Source organism: Dipteris shenzhenensis, chromosome 1, assembly GCF_047967505.1.
Source record: "Dipteris shenzhenensis isolate YYH24624 ecotype China chromosome 1, Dip_SZ_1.0, whole genome shotgun sequence".
Taxonomy (NCBI): Eukaryota; Viridiplantae; Streptophyta; class Polypodiopsida; order Gleicheniales; family Dipteridaceae; genus Dipteris; species Dipteris shenzhenensis.
Window position 1 is genome coordinate 21,403,833 of NC_141596.1, and position 20,824 is coordinate 21,424,656.

At 46.1% G+C, this 20,824-nt stretch overlaps 1 protein-coding gene across 1 annotated transcript in view; it reads right to left on the reverse strand.

The window, feature by feature from the left end:
- LOC147905533 (uncharacterized) overlaps nucleotides 1–20,824 on the reverse strand; it is a 46,994-nt gene that overhangs the window by 14,379 nt on the left and 11,791 nt on the right. The window contains exon 5 of the mRNA XM_087380448.1: nucleotides 10,725–10,829. Coding sequence (XP_087236574.1) covers nucleotides 10,725–10,829 — 105 coding nt within the window. The remainder of the gene's footprint in view (nucleotides 1–10,724; nucleotides 10,830–20,824) is intronic.

Here is a 20,824-nt window from a genome sequence, read left to right on the forward strand (position 1 = left end):
TGGCTGAGAAAATACAAGAAGAAGAGCAAGGTTAAGAATGACATGAAGAAGGAAAAGAAGCATGTTGAGCTTCAAGGCGTGGATGCTAGGGTTTCCACTGACAGTAGCAGTGATGAAGGCATTCTTTTGTCTATGTCTGACACCTCCTTCTTGGCCACTGATGTACCCATTCTCGGTGATTGGATGTTAGATCCATGTGCTTCATGTCATATGACCCCTCATAGGTCATGGTTCAATGCATATCAGGAATGCATTGTGGAGAGTGGTTTGATGGGCATTGATCATTCTATGGATGTCTATGGTTATGGGGATATCCACCTTGTTATGCCTAGTGGCTCTATTCTTGTTCTACAGAGGGTTAAACATATACCAGGACTTGCTACGAGCAAGATCAGTACTGGATAGTTGGTTGAGGCAGGTTATCATGTCTCTTTGGGTGATCATGCATGGAAGATTGCTAGAGGCAATCTGGTTATGGCTAGGGGATCACGGGTTGGATTCTTTTATGCATTGCATGTATCAGGTGTCCAGGATAAGATGCTTATGATTAGTAAGCAGCCATCAGCTAGTTTATGGTATGCCAGACTTGGACATATGTCTACTGCAGGTATGGAAGCCCTTACAATATTGAGATACATTCCTGTTATGGATGTCTCTCAAATTTTATGTCATGATTGTGATGATGGTCAGCAGTCAGGATCCTCCTTTGTGAGGAAGACAGTCAGTGAGAGGTATCTTGAGCCATTGCAGTTGGTTCATAGTGCAGTTTGTGGGCCTATGCCTACCGTTTCACTGGGTGGCGCCTCTTACTTTGTGACATTTATTGATGCTGCTACAAAGTACATATGGGTATATCCGATTCGGCAGAAGCATGATGTATATGATACATTTCAGCGCTTCTTGGGTAATGCTGAAAATCAGTCAGGAAAGAAGCTATTGAGCTTGATGACTGATGGCGATGCATAGTTTACCTCTTCTAGATTTCAGCATCTATGTGATACACTTGGTATCAGGAGGGTGTTCACCACTCCTCATCTTTCTACTCACGATGCCTTAGCAAAAGGCATAAATCGGATTCTATTGGACAAGATTGGTAGCATGCTACAGTATGCAGGTCTTACCGAATGCTATTGGGCTGAGGCATGTAAGACAGCTGCATACTTGCTTAACAGGTCACCCACGAGATCTCTGAATGGTAGAGTGCCATTTGACTTCTTGACAGGCAAGGCACCATGTTATGAGCATTTACGTGTGTTTGGCTGCGAGGCTTATGCTCATGGTTCCCGATCGAGGAGATGTATCTTCCTTGGATACAGTGAGTCCAGTGAGGACTACAGGTTATGGGATTCTTCAACTAGAGAGTTGATACGCAGCCATAATGTCTATTTCAGAGAGGATGCTATGTTTAGACAGCCCAGGACTGTGGATAGCAGGAGAGTGGTGTTCCAGGAGGGTGTAAGTGCACTAATACCTCCGAATTCTTTGCAGGGGCAGCCCATATCCCTTGGAGTGGGAGGTTTTTCCCACGGTGAGCAGGTTATAAAGTTGGGACAGCCACAATTACTTCCTGATTTTGGTCAGAGACGGTCAGATGTCTCAAGTATTCCACAGGTTTATACTCCTATGGAGATTGTTGATGCATCTTCTATGGACAGTTACAGTTTACTCCCAGGATGCGGAGTGCCTCTTGTAGATGAGGATGAGGCTATGCATGGTGAGGAGGATACCTTGGCTAATGATGCCCGGTATGATCCATTGGCTGGTTATGCCAGGACAGATGTGGTTTCTGCAGTTATTGACTCGGGTCATATTGCGCATGGGCAGGAATCATTGATATGTTTGCTTCGTAAGTGCCTCCATGGCCAGAAGCAATCCCCTCGAGCTTGGCTTCATAGGTTTGATACCGTTATGAGAGCTCAGGATGTGATGCGCAGTGAGAAGTATTCAGGAGGTTGCTATCCTTCTGAGGTTACTTGCCATATGGTTCCTTATGGACAGGGATGCTTTGCAGTGGGAGTTGCATGGTCTTGATGATGTTTGTCAGATATTATGGTTGATATGGCAGCCATAGTACTTCATGCATCCATGACTGTGTTGAGACTTGGTTCTCACATGTTTGCCATTGGTGCTACACTTCCAGTTCTTGCTTCCGTTGCAGTGGGAGTTGGTAGCATGATTATGGTAGATTTTGGCAGTAGGGAAGCGGTTGTGGACATCAGGTCCTTATCCTTCCAGGAGCAGCATGCAAGTGATGCAGGTTGGGTAGACCAGCAGAGGTCTATTGTAGGGCATGTGCTTATGGTCACAGGTGGTACAGAGACATTTTCTTTACACAGTGACAGTTCAGGTGCTATGGACTTAGCACAGGAGCACGTGGTGGTGAGAGTTCACTCTCCTAGTGAGATCTGGCATGAGATCTTGGTTGACACGCATCTACAGCTTGTCATTTTCTATCCTGCAAACCTGATGTCTGCTAGCAGCTTATCCTCTATGCACTTTGCACATTGTAAAGTGCCGATGGGCATAGGATGATGGTGTGGTCATCTTGTTTTTCAGCCTATGGCTGATTGTATTATGTGTACTATACTCCCTTAAAGGCACACTGCCTTTAAGTGGGAGGTTGTTGGGGTAAAGGGCAGTGTGCCCACCCACTTGTACAGTGCCCATGTACACTCAATATATATGAAAGAGGAATAAGCTGGAGTAGCTTTTGCTCCACCACCTTTGGTGTCTCCTTATTCCTTTATGTGTGCTCTCCTCTCTCACAATTTCCACACTCTCCTCACCCAAGGGAGCTTCAGAGGCATCAAGGACTTCATCTACAAAAGGGCCAAGTGTATTGTCAAGTTTATCTCATTTACAGCACTATTTCATGTTGTTTCTACTATCTTTCTAGAAACTAGTGCTTGCCTCTAATGTTGGATGTAAGTGGTGATTGTTGCAGGCTTCTTCCTTGTGGATTGGGCAAGCCAAGAGTTGAAACCTGAGCTTGGAGTCCTCTTTTCTGTTGTCTACCTTGTACATATGTGTAGGATCGATAGGCAAAGAGAGAGTACAGGTTGCAAAGAGTCGATAGAGTCTATCACGTCAAATCTTGGATAATGAAAAATAGAAGTACAAGGTACTTGTACCTAGACCTAGGACTAAGTGTCCTAGGTGTCACATAGGACTAAGTGTCCTATGTGGCCTAAAAGACACTCACACTACAAGTGCCTACATTTATGCCTACAAGGCACATACCATGGCCTATAGGGCATTACTAGAACCACCAGAAGATGGCCTACAAACCCCCCTCCATGGGATGGGCTGAAGTACTCTGGAAACGTATCAGAATACCTGGTATTTTCTGATCATGGTGGCACATGTTCATCGAAAAGAATATAGCCACCTATGAATGTACAAGGGATGTCAGATCATGTAACAAAGGGAACCAAGTGTAAAGCCTGTCGGAAGACTTCGAACTTGGGACGAGGAGGTGCCTTTGTAAACATATATGCTATGTTGTCCTCTGTGGGAAGATAGGACAATGCTATGTCTCCTGATGACAACCGCTCCCGAACATAATGATAGTGAACTTCAATATGCTTGGTACGTGCATGAAACACTGGGTTACGCGCAATGGCCAAAGCACTCTGGCTGTCAGTGTAGACAATAGTGGAGGATGTCTAGCAAATACCAAGATCTGTAAGTAACTATCGAAGCCAAACACACTCTACTGTAGCGGTGAAAGCTGCCCTGTACTCAAAAAGCAGCTAGACGTGGCAACTGTTGGTTGCTTCTTGCTGAGCCAAGAGATACATGAATTGCCAAGCAAAAAACAATTGCCAGTATGTGACACTCTGGTGTCGGAACATCCTACCCAATCACTATCCGTGTAAGCATGCATGGTAAGTGAACCCTGATCACCATAGAAGAGGGCTAAATCCTGAGTGCCTCTGAGATATCTGAAGACTCTCTTCACTGCCTACCAATGCTGTGAACTAGGCATGTGCATGAATCTGCTGAGCTGAGATACTGCATACTGCAAGTCAGGTCTGGTGTGACATAAATAAATAAGGCATCCAACAGCCTGCTGATAAAGAGTGATATCACATGGTGGGCTCCCATCATGAGCTGAGAATTTGAAGCCAGGGTCCACTGGAGTAGAGATTGGCTTGCAATCCTCAAACTGAAAACGATCAAGTAGCTGTCCAATATACTTGGACTAAGAATAATGGAGCCGTCCCATGTCGGACATGTCAAAAATCTGCTACAAATCAGCCTTGAAAGCTGCAATTTGCTGAGTATTTGGGCCCGTGATGAGCATATCATCCACATATAAAATCAGCACTAAAAAATCAGATCCACTCCCACGAACATAAAGAGTGGGTTTTGTGGGACTATTCTGAAAACCAAGGGATAGTAAGTGTGCATGAATTTTGGCATACCATGCCCTGGGTGCCTACTTCAAACCATAAAGGGCTTTTCTAAGCCGGCATACCTTATTTTCAGAATTAACAACCTCAAAGCCAGGAGGTTGTGTGACATAGACTTCTTCCTGCAGATCCCCATGAAGAAAAGCAGTGTTGATGTCAAGTTGGTGCACTTGCCAATGATGATGGGCTGCAATGGCAATGACACATCTAATGGTAGTAATCCTGGATGTGGGAACAAATGTCTCCTCAAAGTCAATGCCTTGTTGTTGGGCATACCCTTTTGCAACAAAGACGAGCTTTGTATCGATCTATGCTGCCATCAGATTTCCTTTTTAATTTGTAGACCCACCGCGTTCCAATGGCATGCTTGCCAGGAGGGAGATCTACTAATTTCCATGTGTCATTTTTGGCAATAGATTGTAACTCAGCTCTCATTGCATCCATCCACTCTTTGCTGTCAAAAGCATCTTTATGGCACAGAGGCTCTTCATTGCAAGCTGTAGCAAGGAGTGCAAACTCAAGAAAGTGACCATGCTGTCTGTTCCCTGATCTTGTCCGGGCAGCAAAAGGCTGATCTTGTTTGCTATCCCTCAATGTATCAAGAAGCCATCTGAGAACTTGCCTTTGCTGTCTATTGACAGCTCTTTCTTCAATGACTGCATCATGAGTAGTGGAATCATTTTGTGCCGGAAGAGAAACCTGCAAATCAGCATGAGGTTGTGGCTGATTATTGCTTAGTGGAGGGCTTGCAGGAGGCTCATGTTGCTGGTCAAAATCCTCTTCTGATGATGGCAGAGGTAACCAAGATTCAAAGGCATCAAACATGTCAACATCTGGCTTTGCTTTGCAGTCCACAAGAGGAGAAGCTGAATGTTCAGCAATAATCTTCCTAGTATTTGGTTGATATAACCGATACCCTCTGCTCTCCTGGCTGTAACCAATAAATATGCATTTGATTGCCTTGTCATCAAGCTTATGTCTCAGCTGAGATGGTACATGAACATATGCAAGAGACCCAAAAACTCTCATGTGTAAAAGTGAAGGCTTCCTGCCTTTCCATGCTTCATAAGGTGTAATAGTCTTCAATGCCCGTGTAGGTGATCTATTCAGCACATAGTTGGCACACATTACTGCATCAAGCCAAAGACTTGGCCCAAAATTTGTTGGGCAAAGACTTGGCCTTAAGCATGCATCTGGCCATCTCCATTGTGGACATGTTTTTCCTTTCAGAAACATGATTTTACTGAGGTGTGTAAGGAGTAGTGCATGAGTGAATAATGCCCCGTGAAGACAGAAATGCATCAAACTCCTTTGACATATACTCTCCCCCCCTATCTATGTTGAGGGTGACAAGCTTGCATCCTGATTCATTCTCAACCATATTCAGCCATCTCTGAAAGCATAAGAAAACTTCAGATTTGGCCTTTAAAGGATATATTCAGCAATATCTTGTGAAATCATCAATGAGAGTCATGAAATACTTATACCCCCCAATGGCATTTGTCCTCATTGGGCCACAGACATCACTGTGTACTAGCTGCAATTTCCTTCGTGAGAGTTTTGGACAATTCTTTTGAAAAGGAAATCGATGCATCTTACCCAAAAGACAATCCTCACACACATGTTTGGAAACTGTGTGAGTCTGAGGGCCCCAAATTTTGCTGAAATTTTTGCAAATGTGAACCAATGTATGCAAATCTGACTCAATGTCCTGCAAAAGTGACTCAATGTCTGAAAATTTGACTCAATGTCCTACAAATGTGACTCAATGTATAGCCTCAAGGCTTGAAGCTGCAAAAGTATGAGTTACTAAACCAAACACCAGTTGAAATTGAGCTCCCAACACAAAAAACCCCAAATTTTGTTGACCTGAGTGATGGCGTGGCACAAAGTGACAGTCCTGAACCAAATCCCGAAGCAAGTACAACGTACGGCGCAAGTACTAAACAGACGTACGAAACAATACGGAATCCAATGTACGGCTGTATGGATGCGAGATGTACAATTGTACAAAAACACAGCACGGGACAGATATGCTGATTGTACGGAGAGCAGTATGGACCCCTGTACGGTGACGTACGGAACGGGTACGCTGTACGGACAGCTGCTGTGTACGGTTGTATGAAGCAGCTCCAATGTACGGTGCACATCGTAGGTACAATGTACGAAATAGTACGGACGATATACGCGCAGTTATGATGTACTTAACTCAGGTACTGAAGTACTGAAGCAAGTACGATACCTTCTGTACAGCTGTACAAAAGGTGTATGGCGCAGTACTTCTGCCGTGCGGACGTCTGGTGTACGGAAGCACAGGTACGGAGAAGAGCATACGGCTGTAGCAGGTACTTGTTCCATACGATGGGAGTCCTGATTGCAAGCTTGTTTGTACGTGGGTCCATACAATCGTACGGACTGTACGGGTGGAGCAGGTAGGCTGAAGGGAGCTGGTGCGAGTCCAGGAGCAGGAAGCAAGTATTAACGTGGCTCTGATACCACTGTAGGATCGATAGGCAAAGAGAGAGTGCAGGTTGCAAAGAGTCGATAGAGTCTGTCACGTCAAATCTTGGATAATGAAAAATAGAAGTACAAGGTACTTGTACCTAGACCTAGGACTAAGTGTCCTAGGTGTCACATAGGACTAAGTGGCCTATGTGGCCTAAAAGGCACTAACACTACAAGTGCCTACAAGGCACATACCATGGCCTATAGGGCATCACTAGAACCACCAGAAGATGGCCTACAATATGCTCTTGAGTCTTGTATCTAGGTCCTAGGCTTTCACTGAGTTCAATTTGGAAGGTGCATTGCACCTTGGTCTTGTATCTCCATTTTCAAGTGAGCCTAGATAAGAGGGGGGCCGTCTTGGCCCCTCAATCATATTGCAATTTCCAATGATGTCACTTTGTGTTTAAGCTATATAAGTCTTAACTCCACCTTAATTGCAATCTCTTAAGTTCAAGAATATGTGTTTCGCAACTCGCAATCATTTCATTCAAACGCCTCTGCAAAATCCGTTGTATGAATTGACAGAAAGCACCGAGTAGTTTATAACCCCACCATTGCATGGGGGCTTCTAACTGAGGGGAAGCCACCGATTCCCATCACAAATCCAAGTAGATGGCACACATACGCGAAATCATTGTATGATGCTCTGGCTCAAACCCCACTTGATACGTCTTCCATCCCCAAGCCACCACTTGCACTCTGTTTACCACAAATTTTCCCCCACTTCGAGCACTACCACCATTGTCCCGATACACAAGTCAGGAGACCCCATGGATGCAAGGAATTACCGCACGCTCATGATTGGCCACACACTCGCCAAGATCTATGGATCAATGCTAGAGAGAGAGATCAATAACTTCACAGAGACACATGGGCAACAAACCTTAGGACAAGCTGGGTTCAGGAGACAACACTCTACTCTAGATCACATCTTCACTCTACAGGCCATCACTGAGGAGGCAAGATCGAGGTCCAATAAAGTCTACACTTGTTTTTTTGACTTTCGGAAGGCCTTTGATACTATCCCACGGGCTCGCATGATCGAGAGGCTTCAAGAGATGCAGATCCCTAGAGTCATGATATGGGGTGTGATGAGCTTATATGAGACAGTCAGAGGCAGAGTACACACCCCAGGAGGTCTATGAGATTGGGTTGAGAGTACGATTGGAGTGAAGCACGGATGCCCCCTCTCACCGACACTTTTTGGACTCTATATCAATGAGATCACTACCTTCATTGATATTTTAGGAGGTAAGGGATCATTGCTCGCTGATCTGATGGTACGGATACTACTATGGCTGATGACATAGTCTGCATATCCTCCTTCGCGGCAGGTCTCCACAAACATCTAGAGGAACTAGAGGTGTTTTGCAGGGAGAGGGACCTGACAATCAACCTTGGCAAGACCAAGGTTATGATTTTCACTGCCTCACAGGCAACGCTTCATCAACATAGTTTCACCTACCGATGTGAGCCCGTAGAGATTGTGCAGTCCTGCACATACCTCAAAGCAGTTTTCTCAAGCCCAGTCTTCACGATCCACGCAACCACAGCACGACTCACACGTGGTCAAGGAGCTCTAGCTCGACTAGAGCGACAATGCTTCAAGCACATTTCCAAGACCCCCATACGAACGGATGGAGCACTCTTCTGGGGAGGTGACCTCTCAGCGACAGACTGAAAGAGATTTGAGAGATCGCGGGTGATTATGGATTCCTGGATGATCCAAAGTAAGCCCATCAGATTATACAAGCAGAGTTACCCATGACACCTCTCTAGATTGATGCTATCTTTCAGACAATGACATATATTCACAGGGTTTGGGCTCTACCTAGCTGGAGATTGCCGAGATTGGCACTAGAGTCATCACGACGACTTGCCTAGATGGTTTGATAGCCAAGGGGTCCAAATGGATCAACTCCCGCCCTTTTAATACAGTCTGGATGCCCCGTCCTCCCTGATCCCACGAGATGAAATCAACCGTACATATGGTTAGATCTATGACAGCTTGGCACGCACTTGGGGGGGGACCAAGAGTTCCCCACCAAGATCCAATTCTATCATAACGATTTTCGAGTATCAAAGGATGAACTGATCATGAGATCCTTGTACCTAGAGGATAGATGCGTCTCACATGCACTGGGTAAACAAGCTTTGCATACTAGGAGAGGTGGAGACAAAGGAGCACTTTCTATGCATATGTCTGGCATATAATGAGATTCGAGGGCAGTACCATTGCCTATACCAAAAATTTGGAACTCTCTCTCGCCTGATCCATTTCCAAGACCAGGTCTGTGTCGGTCTTTATCTGATGGAGATGCGACGACATAGAGAGACTCTTCTGAGACACATTAGATAGCCTATGCCGAACGTATTACCTGAGCCAGAGACGAATGCAGCCCAGCGACGGGTCACAGATTTCTATGCCTTTGAGTCAGCCCCGAGACACAGCAGAGTGGAGGAGGAGGAGATAGATGATATGCGAGCAAAGTGGACTAGTGGGAGGAGACGGCAGGGAGTGGTGGAGCAGAGAGTTGCTGGACCACGCACCTTGAAGGTCCAACCTATCACTGCCTTTCTTCGATGTGAACGCCCAAGTCAAGGGGCCACTCTTGACATGGTGCGCAGAATACATAAATCTCGGAGACCACCTTCCCCCCGCCACTGCGTGAAACGACACGGCAAATGCAGCTCCGAGATATCCTCGCATCTCATAGGAGAGCCAACATGGCACCTGAATATGCTTTCTAAAGTCTCTAACCTACCTATGTGTACTAGTTCTAAGTTATGTTTTTCTTTGAGGTTTCTTAGTACTCTACAAGGGTCTTAGTGAACCCCTTGCTTCAGCCCACTACGGCTTGTATGGGTCAGTCTGAGATTGTACTTTGTCTCATAGGCCCATGAGGCCTTCCGAAGACGTTAATCTCTCTCTCTCTCTCTCTCTCTCTCTCTCTCTCTCTCTCTCTAATTGCTTGGAGATTGTATGGTCAAAGTTTTGGAGATCACATCGTTAAAATTTGATCCATGAAACACAATTGTTCCTCTTTTAAATAAAAAAGAGCAAGCTACACAACGATACAAAGACAATCCCAAATATAAAGAACGACTAATGATCATTTTGCAAGCAACTTCAATAGGGTAAATGGAGCACCAAGGAGGATGAATTTCATTCTTCTATAGAAGCAGCATTGCGCGTGCATTAGTCTGTGTGTGTGTGTGTGTGTGTATTTTTTTCAGGGAGGGCTTTATACGTGCGTGCATGCGTACGTCCGTGTGTATGTGCGTGCGTCTGCGCTTCTTCGGCTTGCCCCACTTGTTCTCATTCACGAAAGATGATCATGCATCTATTTTGGACATTTCCTCTTGCACGCGATTTCTTTTTCACATTGATGAAAAAACTTCGAGCTCGTTTTCCCTCCTCTTCCTTTGGGAAGTAGTTTTGGTTGTTTGGAAGATATGCGCCCATCCTGGAGTATGATCATTTCTTCTCCTAGTGTCGATACTGGGCCCTTTAGTCTTTGTATCGTGCTCATACCATTCGATTGTATGAGCACTCTTTAGTGAATGTCTTTCCATACTTTCGAGCTTATTTTCTTTGCTCTCTACAAGATGCTCATTCCCTTGGAGACCTCTATCAGGCCCAATTGGAAGTTTTTTATTACTGTTTTTAGTTTTGACTAGTAGCTGTCCCACCTTGGGACAGTGATGAATGTAAATGTTTTCTTAATGCAAAATTTCTTTTACAAAAAAAAAAAAGTGTGTGTGTCTATGTGAGAGAGAGAGAGAGAGAGAGAGACTCACTATTTGATGGCTCTTTAGAGAGAAGTTCAGCGACATGGGATGCTGAGCAGTCCAAGCCTTCTAAATCATCAAGGGCATCTTCAGAAAGTGCTCCTACATCAAACCCTAAAATCCAAATGCAAGCATAATAAATGCACAAATAACGAGCGACATTATATCAAACAAAATTAACTACTTGAGCTTTAAAACACAAAATTCTAAAGACAAAGTTTCTTGCACATAAACCTACAACCTACTCAAAATTAGATGTCCTACATAATGAAAAAAGCAACTCCAAACATACTTGAACATTCCCAAAACTCATAAAAGAGCAGTAAATTATTGCCATCCGACTCTGACTCTCTATTAAATTCAATGTACTACTACTAGCTGTAAGAGAGCTATTGTTGAACGAGGGGATTAAATACATATTTGCCTAAATTGCAGCCTTTTCATCAAAATGAAAAGAGAACATAAAGCATACTTTGGGGTATCAACTTAATGCCAAATACACTAGCTCAACTGGCTTTGAGGCACTCTACCTCCTTTAATCATTTGACGGAAATTGTTGAATAGAGAAGCTAACACTGTGCAAGCTTTAACGCATTGAACAAACAACTTTAATTGCTACAAAAGTCTATGTTAAAGTTTCCAATGATGTTAGTATTTTTTTGTTTTGTATGTTATGTAGTTCTTGCAAGCATTTAATAATGTTTTGTGTGTGCGAACGTGGATTTTTGTAGACATTAAAAGTTTAAATCATTGTAGGTGGGCCAATCACTAACATTCAACGCTATCTACAACCATCTTCCGATAGTAATTCTTCCAAGCAAATGTCAAACATAAGGGAGTGGTTCAACACTTTGAAACCAACAGATCTTGACTTTGAAGCAATGGTGGGTGACGACAAGAAGTGTACGGTCGATGAGATTGGCACGATATCACAATTAGTCAAGGTGAAGAAGAGGTGATATCCAATCTTCTTTATGTTCCAAACCTTTGCAAGGATATTCTAAAGCATAACGCTACCCAATAGGTTTTCATTCAGTCCACTACAAAGGAAAGGAAGTAGCACAGGGATTGAGAGCGGCCTTTATAAGATCACAATTAGTCTAGGATCAAACAGAGCATTTGTGGAATGAGAGGTTTGGACACATCAGCAATAACAAGCTTTCACAAATGCCAAAGATAGGCTTAGTGTTTGGATTTTTAGTCACAAGCACCTCTTACATGCATTGGCAACATTCGGACGCATCTTCAAGGATGGATTCGAGGGCCACAATATTCATGAGAGCCAGGACATCTTGTCATATGCAAAGCAAGGAGTCAAATTCTCATATCCGTGCAGATATAGCAGATTATGACTTACACCCTCAAATCAAAGAATCAAGGAGCCTAGGCATTTAATGATGGAACAATGCAGATCATGTTGGATAAATAGGGTCAATGCCATACTTGTAAGCCCCCAAATGAGGAGAGCACAGGGACTTGATACCACACGATATATAGGGGTAGATGCATCAATAAGGGGATGGGATGAGGCTGTCATGTGGGCAGCACAATGGCTGCCACATGGACAGCGGACAGAAATGCTCTTTGGTGTTACTTTAGGGCAGCCTCAAGAATCACCTTGGAAAACAGCAAAATTGGCAATTAGATCTTTAGTACCTTACAAGGTTTGGTATGTTCCTAACTACTGAAGGGGATAACTGGATGAATCTGTTGGTGCCTGCGGATTCTAAAGACTCCAGAGTGTTCGCGACCTTGACCATAAATTGTACCAGAGCTCCAGACTAGACCCGGTTGTTCGTGAATGATGCGGTGGAGATACTAGAGGTGTTGGATAAAAGACCAAATAAAGAAGACATGGATGTAAAGTTAACATTTCTCAATAGTGAACTAGAGAGCAGTTGCAAAGCGAAAGTGTAAAGACTTTGCAAGGCATTGTACAAGCCATAGTATGAGCCATTTTCCCTGACAACCAAGGTGACCAAATATTAGATGGCCATAGCAATAGCAGAACATTATAGATGGCCCATCTACTAGATGCATGTGCAATCAATTTTTCTAAAGCCTATGGAGAAGCTGCATAGATTTCTATACCTAAGATCAGAAGAGAGAATTTACCTGCAAATTGCAATTCTACATGCTGAAACAGACTCCCAAAGACCAATATATTGACGACTGCGTTATGGGGATAGCACTTGTGGTCCATCCAATGCCAGCACGTATCTTTAATCGGAGGAGAACAAGAGGATGGTCATCATTATGTACTTGAATAACCAAATGTTCATTATGATGCTCTCTATACATAGGGAAAGAATCTTGAAGCTTAAGGTCTCGTTCAAGAGGAATTTGAGATGACAAATTTGGGACTTCATTATTTCCTTGGCATACAGGTGTGGCACAAATTGAATAGGATCTTCATTTCTCAATGGAAATACCGGCTAGAGGTTCTGTGGAGATTTCAAATGTAGGGCGGCAATCGTCCTAATGGAAGTTGGAGCCAAGCTAAGGAAAGAGGATGCTTTTCATTTGGTTGACATGACCATGTACCACCAATTGGTATGTAATTTGATCAATTTTGCAGTGGAGGTGCTCAATCAATTTCAATAAAGCCAAAAATGAGTCGCTAGAGTGCAAACATAAGGATACAGAGGTATCTCAGAGGTATAGGCAGCGGACCTGATAGAAATTTGAGCCAATCTAAGTAAGGAGGATAGTTCTTAGTTGGTTGACATGACAAAGTACTGGCATGTTCGTCCTTTCTTCCAAAGAAACCAAGCATCAACGACTTGCAGGTACTTTGATCAGCTTAGCGATAGGGATGCTTAGATGGTTTTCATTAAAGCCAAAGATTAGTCATTAGAATGCAAGCATGAGGATATTGAGGTTCACATAGATGCAATTGTGGAATCACCTATCAAGCAAGTAGCAACTGGGATGGATATTGTGATTCATTCTGGCCTTGTGATCCAAAAACGAGCTCGCCCAATACAAGTGATTGTTCATGCTAGGGGCCATCTCGTCACTTAGCAATAGCAACCAATGGTTTCAATAGAAACCATGAACGTAGTGGATTGCACAGCTCATGAGATTGTGTTTCGAATGGATATTGAAGGACTTAGACGTTCTTCAAGAGGATGTAAAGCTAACTCAATAGGGGCCCCCAGCGAGAGAAAAGCTCGCTATTAATTAAGTTCTTTGTCTAGGGGGGTGCGCAGAGAGGATTAAGCTAAGCCGCGCAGAGAATTAGGCTATTGAGAATAGAACCTGCCAGCGAACTCGAGAAGGTTCGAAGATCCCAAAGGTTCTTAACGGAGTATGTTAAGGGGAAGGGGAGGGGGGGGGGGGGGGGTAGAGGAGCGGAGAAGGGGAGCTGTGAAAGCCTCCTAGAGCAGCAGTAAAGGAGGAGGAACGAGGGGGGAGGGCTGAGTGGAGGGAGAGGGAGGGTAGGAGAGGGAGGGCTGAGCACACTGGAGAGGGAGGAGGGGAGAGTGCAGGAAAGTGAAGGGAGGGCTGAGTGCAGGGCTGCGTAGGGAGGGAGATCAAGAGGGGAGGCAACGCAAGGCGAGAAAGAGAGAGAGACAGAGTTGCAAAAATTAGACATAGGTTAATTAGAATTGCATGAATTAGACACTAACTAATTAATGCGAATAGGTAGATGCAAGGACTAAACATGCATTGTACTTGCAAAGAACATGGTGTTCATGCTCAAACAGATCACATTGAGATTCAGTACCATTTTAGCGACGACTTGACAAAGGGCATGTACTACTGCAAACGACCCCTAAAAAGCGTTCATGAAGGTTCTTCTCAAATAAAAAATTAAGCTACTCATCAACGGCGGATGGGCATCGAGCCCCAACCAAATCACAGGGGCTATTAAAATTGATGTTGCAATGCCCACTTGTGAACTTCCATTATAAGGAGGGAGTTTACAAGTGTTTATTTTTTGCCCATTTCTTGCTTGGAGCACATAGGCCCAACTAAAATAAATGCATAAAGCATGTTATTGCATATGACACTTTCAAATACCACAATCATTATGGTGAAGTAAAAAACTGCATGCACAACAATCTAGCAGCTCCAAAACAGACACCAAATTGGAAAGTCATGTTAGCTTAGTGTGGATCACCTTTTAGGGGTGGTCAGCCAAATAGAGAGAGAGAGAGAGAGAGAGAGAGTGTGTTTATTATAGTCTTTGAAAGGCCAAAGGGTTATGAGACTGAAAAAACTAGATACAATGAGAAAACCTCAAGGGGTGTGGCCACAGCCATTAAGCGGGCATCCACACCCAATACTATTACTAATCTATAAAACCCATGAAAAGTATATATAAAGCGTAATGTCACTGAGGGAGAAAGTACATGGTGTATCATATCATATCATATCATAAATAGCAGTGGAGAGCTCACTACTAGGAGGAGGGAAGCGTAAGGCTGAACAAAAATTGGTTGTTTACCTATGCGGCGGATCCTCTGTAGGTTGCTCAAGGGACCAGATCCACTGGTCGGCTAAGACGGACAGGAGGGCCTCGACGCACAGTAGCTTCAACAAAGGTTGGCATCGCTGAGAAATAACCCGTGATGAAGCGTTGCTTGCAATCTACTTGAGCACTCTTCTATGGCCACCTCGTAGTAGCTCATCGTTGGACAAGTGCCACTTCCATCCCAGAAAAATGTCTCGTAGAGAGCAAAGAACATAGAGGGAAAATCTACAGGCCTTGTATGGGTCATGCGCTGGTGGATCTGTTGTGCCACCTAACTAAAATAATGACTCTCTATTTGGACTCCAACAGGGCTTCATGATCTCATATTTATATCCTAATCTCTATGACATAAGGCATCATGAAAGAAAATCACTACTTGTACTAATCCGGATGGATCAAGAGGTAAAAGAGAGGCCTAAATCATTCTCTAAATGAACAATGGTGGCACCTTGGACTCATAGTACACAGGACATCTGAAAACAAAGTGCTCCTTCGACTCAACCTCCTACATGTGTGCCTTGTAGGGCCTAGTTATAGTCAGTTAGGTCAGTTGGTACAATTACTACATGTACCACATAGGACTTAGTCCAATTAGGGCACTTTGCCCTAGGGTTTTGTTATATTGGCTCTCTCTTAAGCCTCCACTCAGTTTTTGCAGCAATTCATTACAGCAACTCGTTTTTGACTTCTCTCCATCATTTCTTGAGCTTCCATTGCTTGCCCTAGCCTACGGTGGTATCAGAGCAGGTTGGGGATCCATTCCCTCAGCCATTGGCAGCTTGTTCAAGCTGTTTGGCAACCCCTGGACCTCTCATTCTTGCTAGTTTGCTGGTTTTCTACACACCCGTGAGCATTTGTGGCCTCTCCAAACAATTCTGTCGCGAGAACTTTACATTTGGCGCGTGAAGATCGCATTTTGGAGCATCTACCGCGAAGGAATTCCTGTTTCGGTTCATTTCCTGCTGCAGCTGCCTCACACGTGTGGATTCGTACAGCCGTACGGACTGTATGGACCTGTCAAAATAGCATTTGTTGCTGTACGGAAAATTCACACCAGCGTTTCATGCACTTTCGAAGCTGTACAGACAGATTCACCTGCATTTATTACCTATGCGGATTTCATGCAGTGCATTTATGATTGTACGGGCCTGACTCGGAGCCGTACGGATCAGCTGCATCAGCATTTAAGGTTGTACAGTCTTCATTCAAAGCATTTGCAGCAGTTTTGACCTGCCTTGAGGTTCATGCCAGCATTTCAGAGGCATTACATGCTTTCTCGTGAAGCGTGCTGGTGCTAGAAGACTTTTGGAGCCTGCCGCAATGATCTGGAGGTCACTCCTTGAGCCCATTCCTCTTCAATTGGCTTCCCTTTGCCTCAGGCTGCAAGTTTCCCTCCTTTGGATCGCCCTCCTCTCATTTTAAAGAGTTCTCCCCCTCGTGGGAGCACTTTCTCTTGCCGTAACTCTCATTTCTAGCCTTCTCTTCGCATCTCTCACTGCCATTTGCTTACTTTTCACCTCTCCTTCAAGGGTGAATCCCTCTGCTCACATTTGGAGCCTTTTCCCTGCCGTATTTTTGGGCTACATCATTGGGTAGGCCCCGTTTGCATTGGTTCTGTCCAATTTCTGCAAAACATTAATTTCTTTGCTTCATTTGCATTTTGGAAAGGCCTCGTGTTGCCTTGGAAGGCCTTGTGTTTCCTTTTGGAGAATTTTTGCTGTAGGTACACCTTGAGACAGCAGAGTCCTTTGCAGTGAAAAGCTTTGAAGCTTGAGCAGAATTTTGCCACTTGATTTTGAGAGGTTGCTTTCCTCTCATTTGCCTTGTCAGTTGGTGCATTTGCCTTGAATTTCAGCACCATGACTAGCAGAAAAAATGATTTGTTTGGGATGCTTGGGGATGAGGACATGCTTGATGGCACTAGTTACCCCATGTGGGCATACATGATGGGGCATAAAACAGCAAACTCACAAAGCAGGAAATGCGAGGGAGGGAGAGATACTTCAACAACCAAAATCAGGAAAAAAAAACTCAGAAAAACCACTCGGTACAAGATGTTGAAAGAGGGTAAGAGAGGGGCCTATAAATAAGGCCCCAACCCTACAATCGGTCTGCTCAAGCCGATGTAGGTCGACCCATAGGTCGGCCTAACCCGACCCAACACGGTCAGGTCTAGTCAATTAACCCAACCAATCTTGCCGGCTAACCCAACCAAGTTGGGGACCTGGTTGGCCACCAACCCTACGATGTCCGCAGCTGAGAACATATGCTCCTAAATCATTAGAAAATCCACTGTCCAGCCAACCACTGCCCTTTGCAACTCTTGTCTAAGTATCAAGTACTGTGGCTGACTACGAGCAAAGTTGTGGAGCATGTGCACGTTCCAACTCACCATGGTCCAACTCATGGGGAGGGGGAAGCAAGAAACAAGGCTCGCCTGTGAGTGGGAGCCTGCTCAAGGAAAACTGCCTTCTACGACTTCAATGGGGGTTTGGAAGGCGAATAGTCCGTATCTCTCTGCCGGCGTACTAAAGTGGCAACCAGCTCCACACCTACCTTCCGTGCTCATTGCAACATAAAGGAGATGCCCACCCCAAACATCTCAGTAGACATCTAGAGTGGCCAATAGTGCGCTTGATCAAGCTTTGCCTCAGGAGGTAGTCTAATCACTCCTGCTGCTAGGCCACAGACCGGCTTCTCCTACGCAAAGCCCAGCTGAAAGTTCACTTCTGACCATGGGCTAGCCATAGGTCCAGACCATGCAGACCCATCCACTCATCCATCATGCGCGATAATTGATCGCCCAGCATGCTATCAGACATCACTAGAGTCCACTTCTCCACCCGTGTGGAAGCAAACTGGAACCTCCACGCTGGGGGGGGGGGGTGTGGGAGCCCAGTGTACTGATCGAACCCCTTTTCAAGGCTACAAGACCAAAAGTGTCACCTCCAAAGGCAAGGGATAGGACTCCGGGATCTCTAGGTAATTCCAAGGCCCCAACCTCCAGAACTCCCTCGAAAGAGGGCACCCGAGCTAAAGCTGGGAAGCTGAGGACTGAGAGGACGAGCCACTCATGGTCTGAGATGGAACTTGGGATGCTAAAGGGACGGGAAGGGGGACTGCCGGGTCAGAGGGGGGTGGGGGGCGGGTGGTGAGGGTGATGACAGCTTGACAAGTGGGCAAGGGGGGAGGGAGAACAAGGGCGGGAAGAGGGGCGGTTGGTGGTGGCAGAGGGGCCAGGAGGGGGGGTAGTCTCCCCTATCGTGGAAGAAGAAGCCCGGGGTGAGGACGGAGCCAATCTTTCCACCGAAGCGAGTCGGTCAGTCTATAGAGCGTGGCTCCGCACGCCTCCTGGGCCTTGCGGCTACTGAGTGGCTACCTGTGTGTCCTGGGTCCCTTTCCCAACGAGACCTACCGGGGGGACAAACTCCTCCTCCATGGTCTGGTCTCCCTTAGGCTGAGAGGCTGCCTCGCGCTCCGCTTTCGCCTTTGTTGTAAGCCGGGCTCTCCTTCGTCAATTCTTCAAAGTCTCTTTGTTTGGTTTCTTCTTATGCTCCATGATCGTCCATTTCCCACTAGAGGGCTCCACCCAGGGGGTCTGAGACCGCCTGCGCAGGTGACTCTGCATGTCCACTTGGGGCTCACGCTGACAATCCTACTACTGGGGGGTCGTCTCTGCCCCGATGGCAATCCCTGGCTAGGTGTCCATGCTCTCTGCATCGAAGGCACTGACCCAGTAATCCTGAGATCTCAATCCTCTGACATAGCTCACCCCCCTCAAGAGTCTCGAGAAGGATCCACTCCGAGATGGACTCTGGATTCTCTAACACCAATCTGGGTCCAAGAACCCCCTCATCTGTCACCAGCGATGCGGCTGACTCGGGAGGGATGGGCGTGTACTCCCTCGAAAGTCCTCGAAATCGAAGCGTCACCCAGAAGCAAGGCACATGGTGGGACAAGTCCATGTCCTCTATAGTAAAGCCATGGTACCAGGGGAAAAGGAAAACCAGGTGCGGGCCAAGATAGATGGGTCCTTGCTCAACTAGTGCCTCGGTGGTGTCGGGTGAGCGCAACTAGAGAAGGAAGACTCCTTGTCCAAAGATGGTGACCCCCTGGATGTGGTCCCCCTCTAATGATAAACTCGCCTGTAACCAGTCGCAGATCTAGCTCCTGGAAGGGTGAGCCCTACTATTCGGCCTACTACTGCTCTATCTGTGAGGGACTGAATTGCTTGCTTGACCTATTGTTTGTCCTAGGGAGAAAGAATAACCTTGACACTTGGGGGGATCGAAGGTGCTACCATTTGAGCCCTTCTGGCCAGATTGAAGTCTACACCAAGTTATCTTTCTACGAAGTGTCAACAATTAACCCAAAGCTCCAGAAAGAAGAAAGAATGCCATGTCGGCACTGTAGATGGGCTGACACTAAGGCTGAGAAATGAGCAAAACTCGAGCAACGTGCCAGCAGCCCGAGGTGCCACGACACCTCTTGGCTACTCAAGAAGCGCACCTGGCTCAAGTCCCACTCTAAGGCGGCCCAGAAGGAGACCCTCGATACTCAGCCCAGCCCCCAACCTAGGCAACGGTCCACCTTACTGCAGCAGCTCCAAACACGGCTAAAAAGGTGGGAAAAGGAAGAAAAAGCCACCGCAAGGGGGGCGGAAAAGTAGCCCTACGGGAAGAGGTGGGGGTGAAGGGAAAAAGAGGGGAGCCGGAGAGAATGGGGCAAGAGAGAAGCGCATGGGCGGAGGAGGTAGAAGATGGTCCCGGGGGGGGGGGGGGGGGAGGGGCAGCAGCCTGTGCACGGGGGGAGAAGACGGGGCTGGTAGGTGAATAGGATGCGGGGTGGGGCAGAGGCGGAGGCGGAGGCGAAGGCGCAGGGTGTTAGAAATGTCACTGCCCCACTTGTGAACCCCCGATTTGAGGGGACAAGGGGGCAGGAGACTATAGGGGATGGGGGGCTGAGAGCACCTTGCTGTAAGAAGGCAGCACCCTGCGTGGAACACTGCGCCAGCATCACGGGCCCATGCGGGGGCATCTACAGCAGCCATCTTGGCCCTTCTGGGGATCGGTTTCTACGGACTGGAACCGACTGACAAGTTGGCCAGTTCTAGGGGCTGGCTGCCCAACTATATAAACCCCCTCCCCCCCACACATCTTTTCATCACTTGCACTGACCAGCTTGCACCGGCAAGTGCGCAGGGCGAGGAGTTGACTCACAGTTTGATACAGCATCTCCTTGCTGTTTTGTATGCTCACCTCTTGAGCTTTTGTCAGCCCACTGTTGTGGAATAATATATCTGAGTTTTGCTATCTTTCTCTCCCCTCCTCTTTGAGTGTTGTTTGAGCTGCCATCCGGAGTGTGAGGAGTGAGTGATTCTATACTCTACTTCCAACATGGTATCAAAGCAAGGTTTCCAGCTCTAGAACAGAGTTCCTGAGCAAGAAGGCGACTCCAATCAACACTCAGGTTTGCTGCGTGGTCAAGTTCTCTACTGCAAATTCATTTTTCAGTTTGTTGTTCGCTATTACAGCAAGGATGGAGGACAAGGATTCAATTGTTGCCTCTTCAGCCCCTTCTCTTCCTTCCTCCTCCAAATTTCTCTCATTCACCATCCCGAACTTTGGAG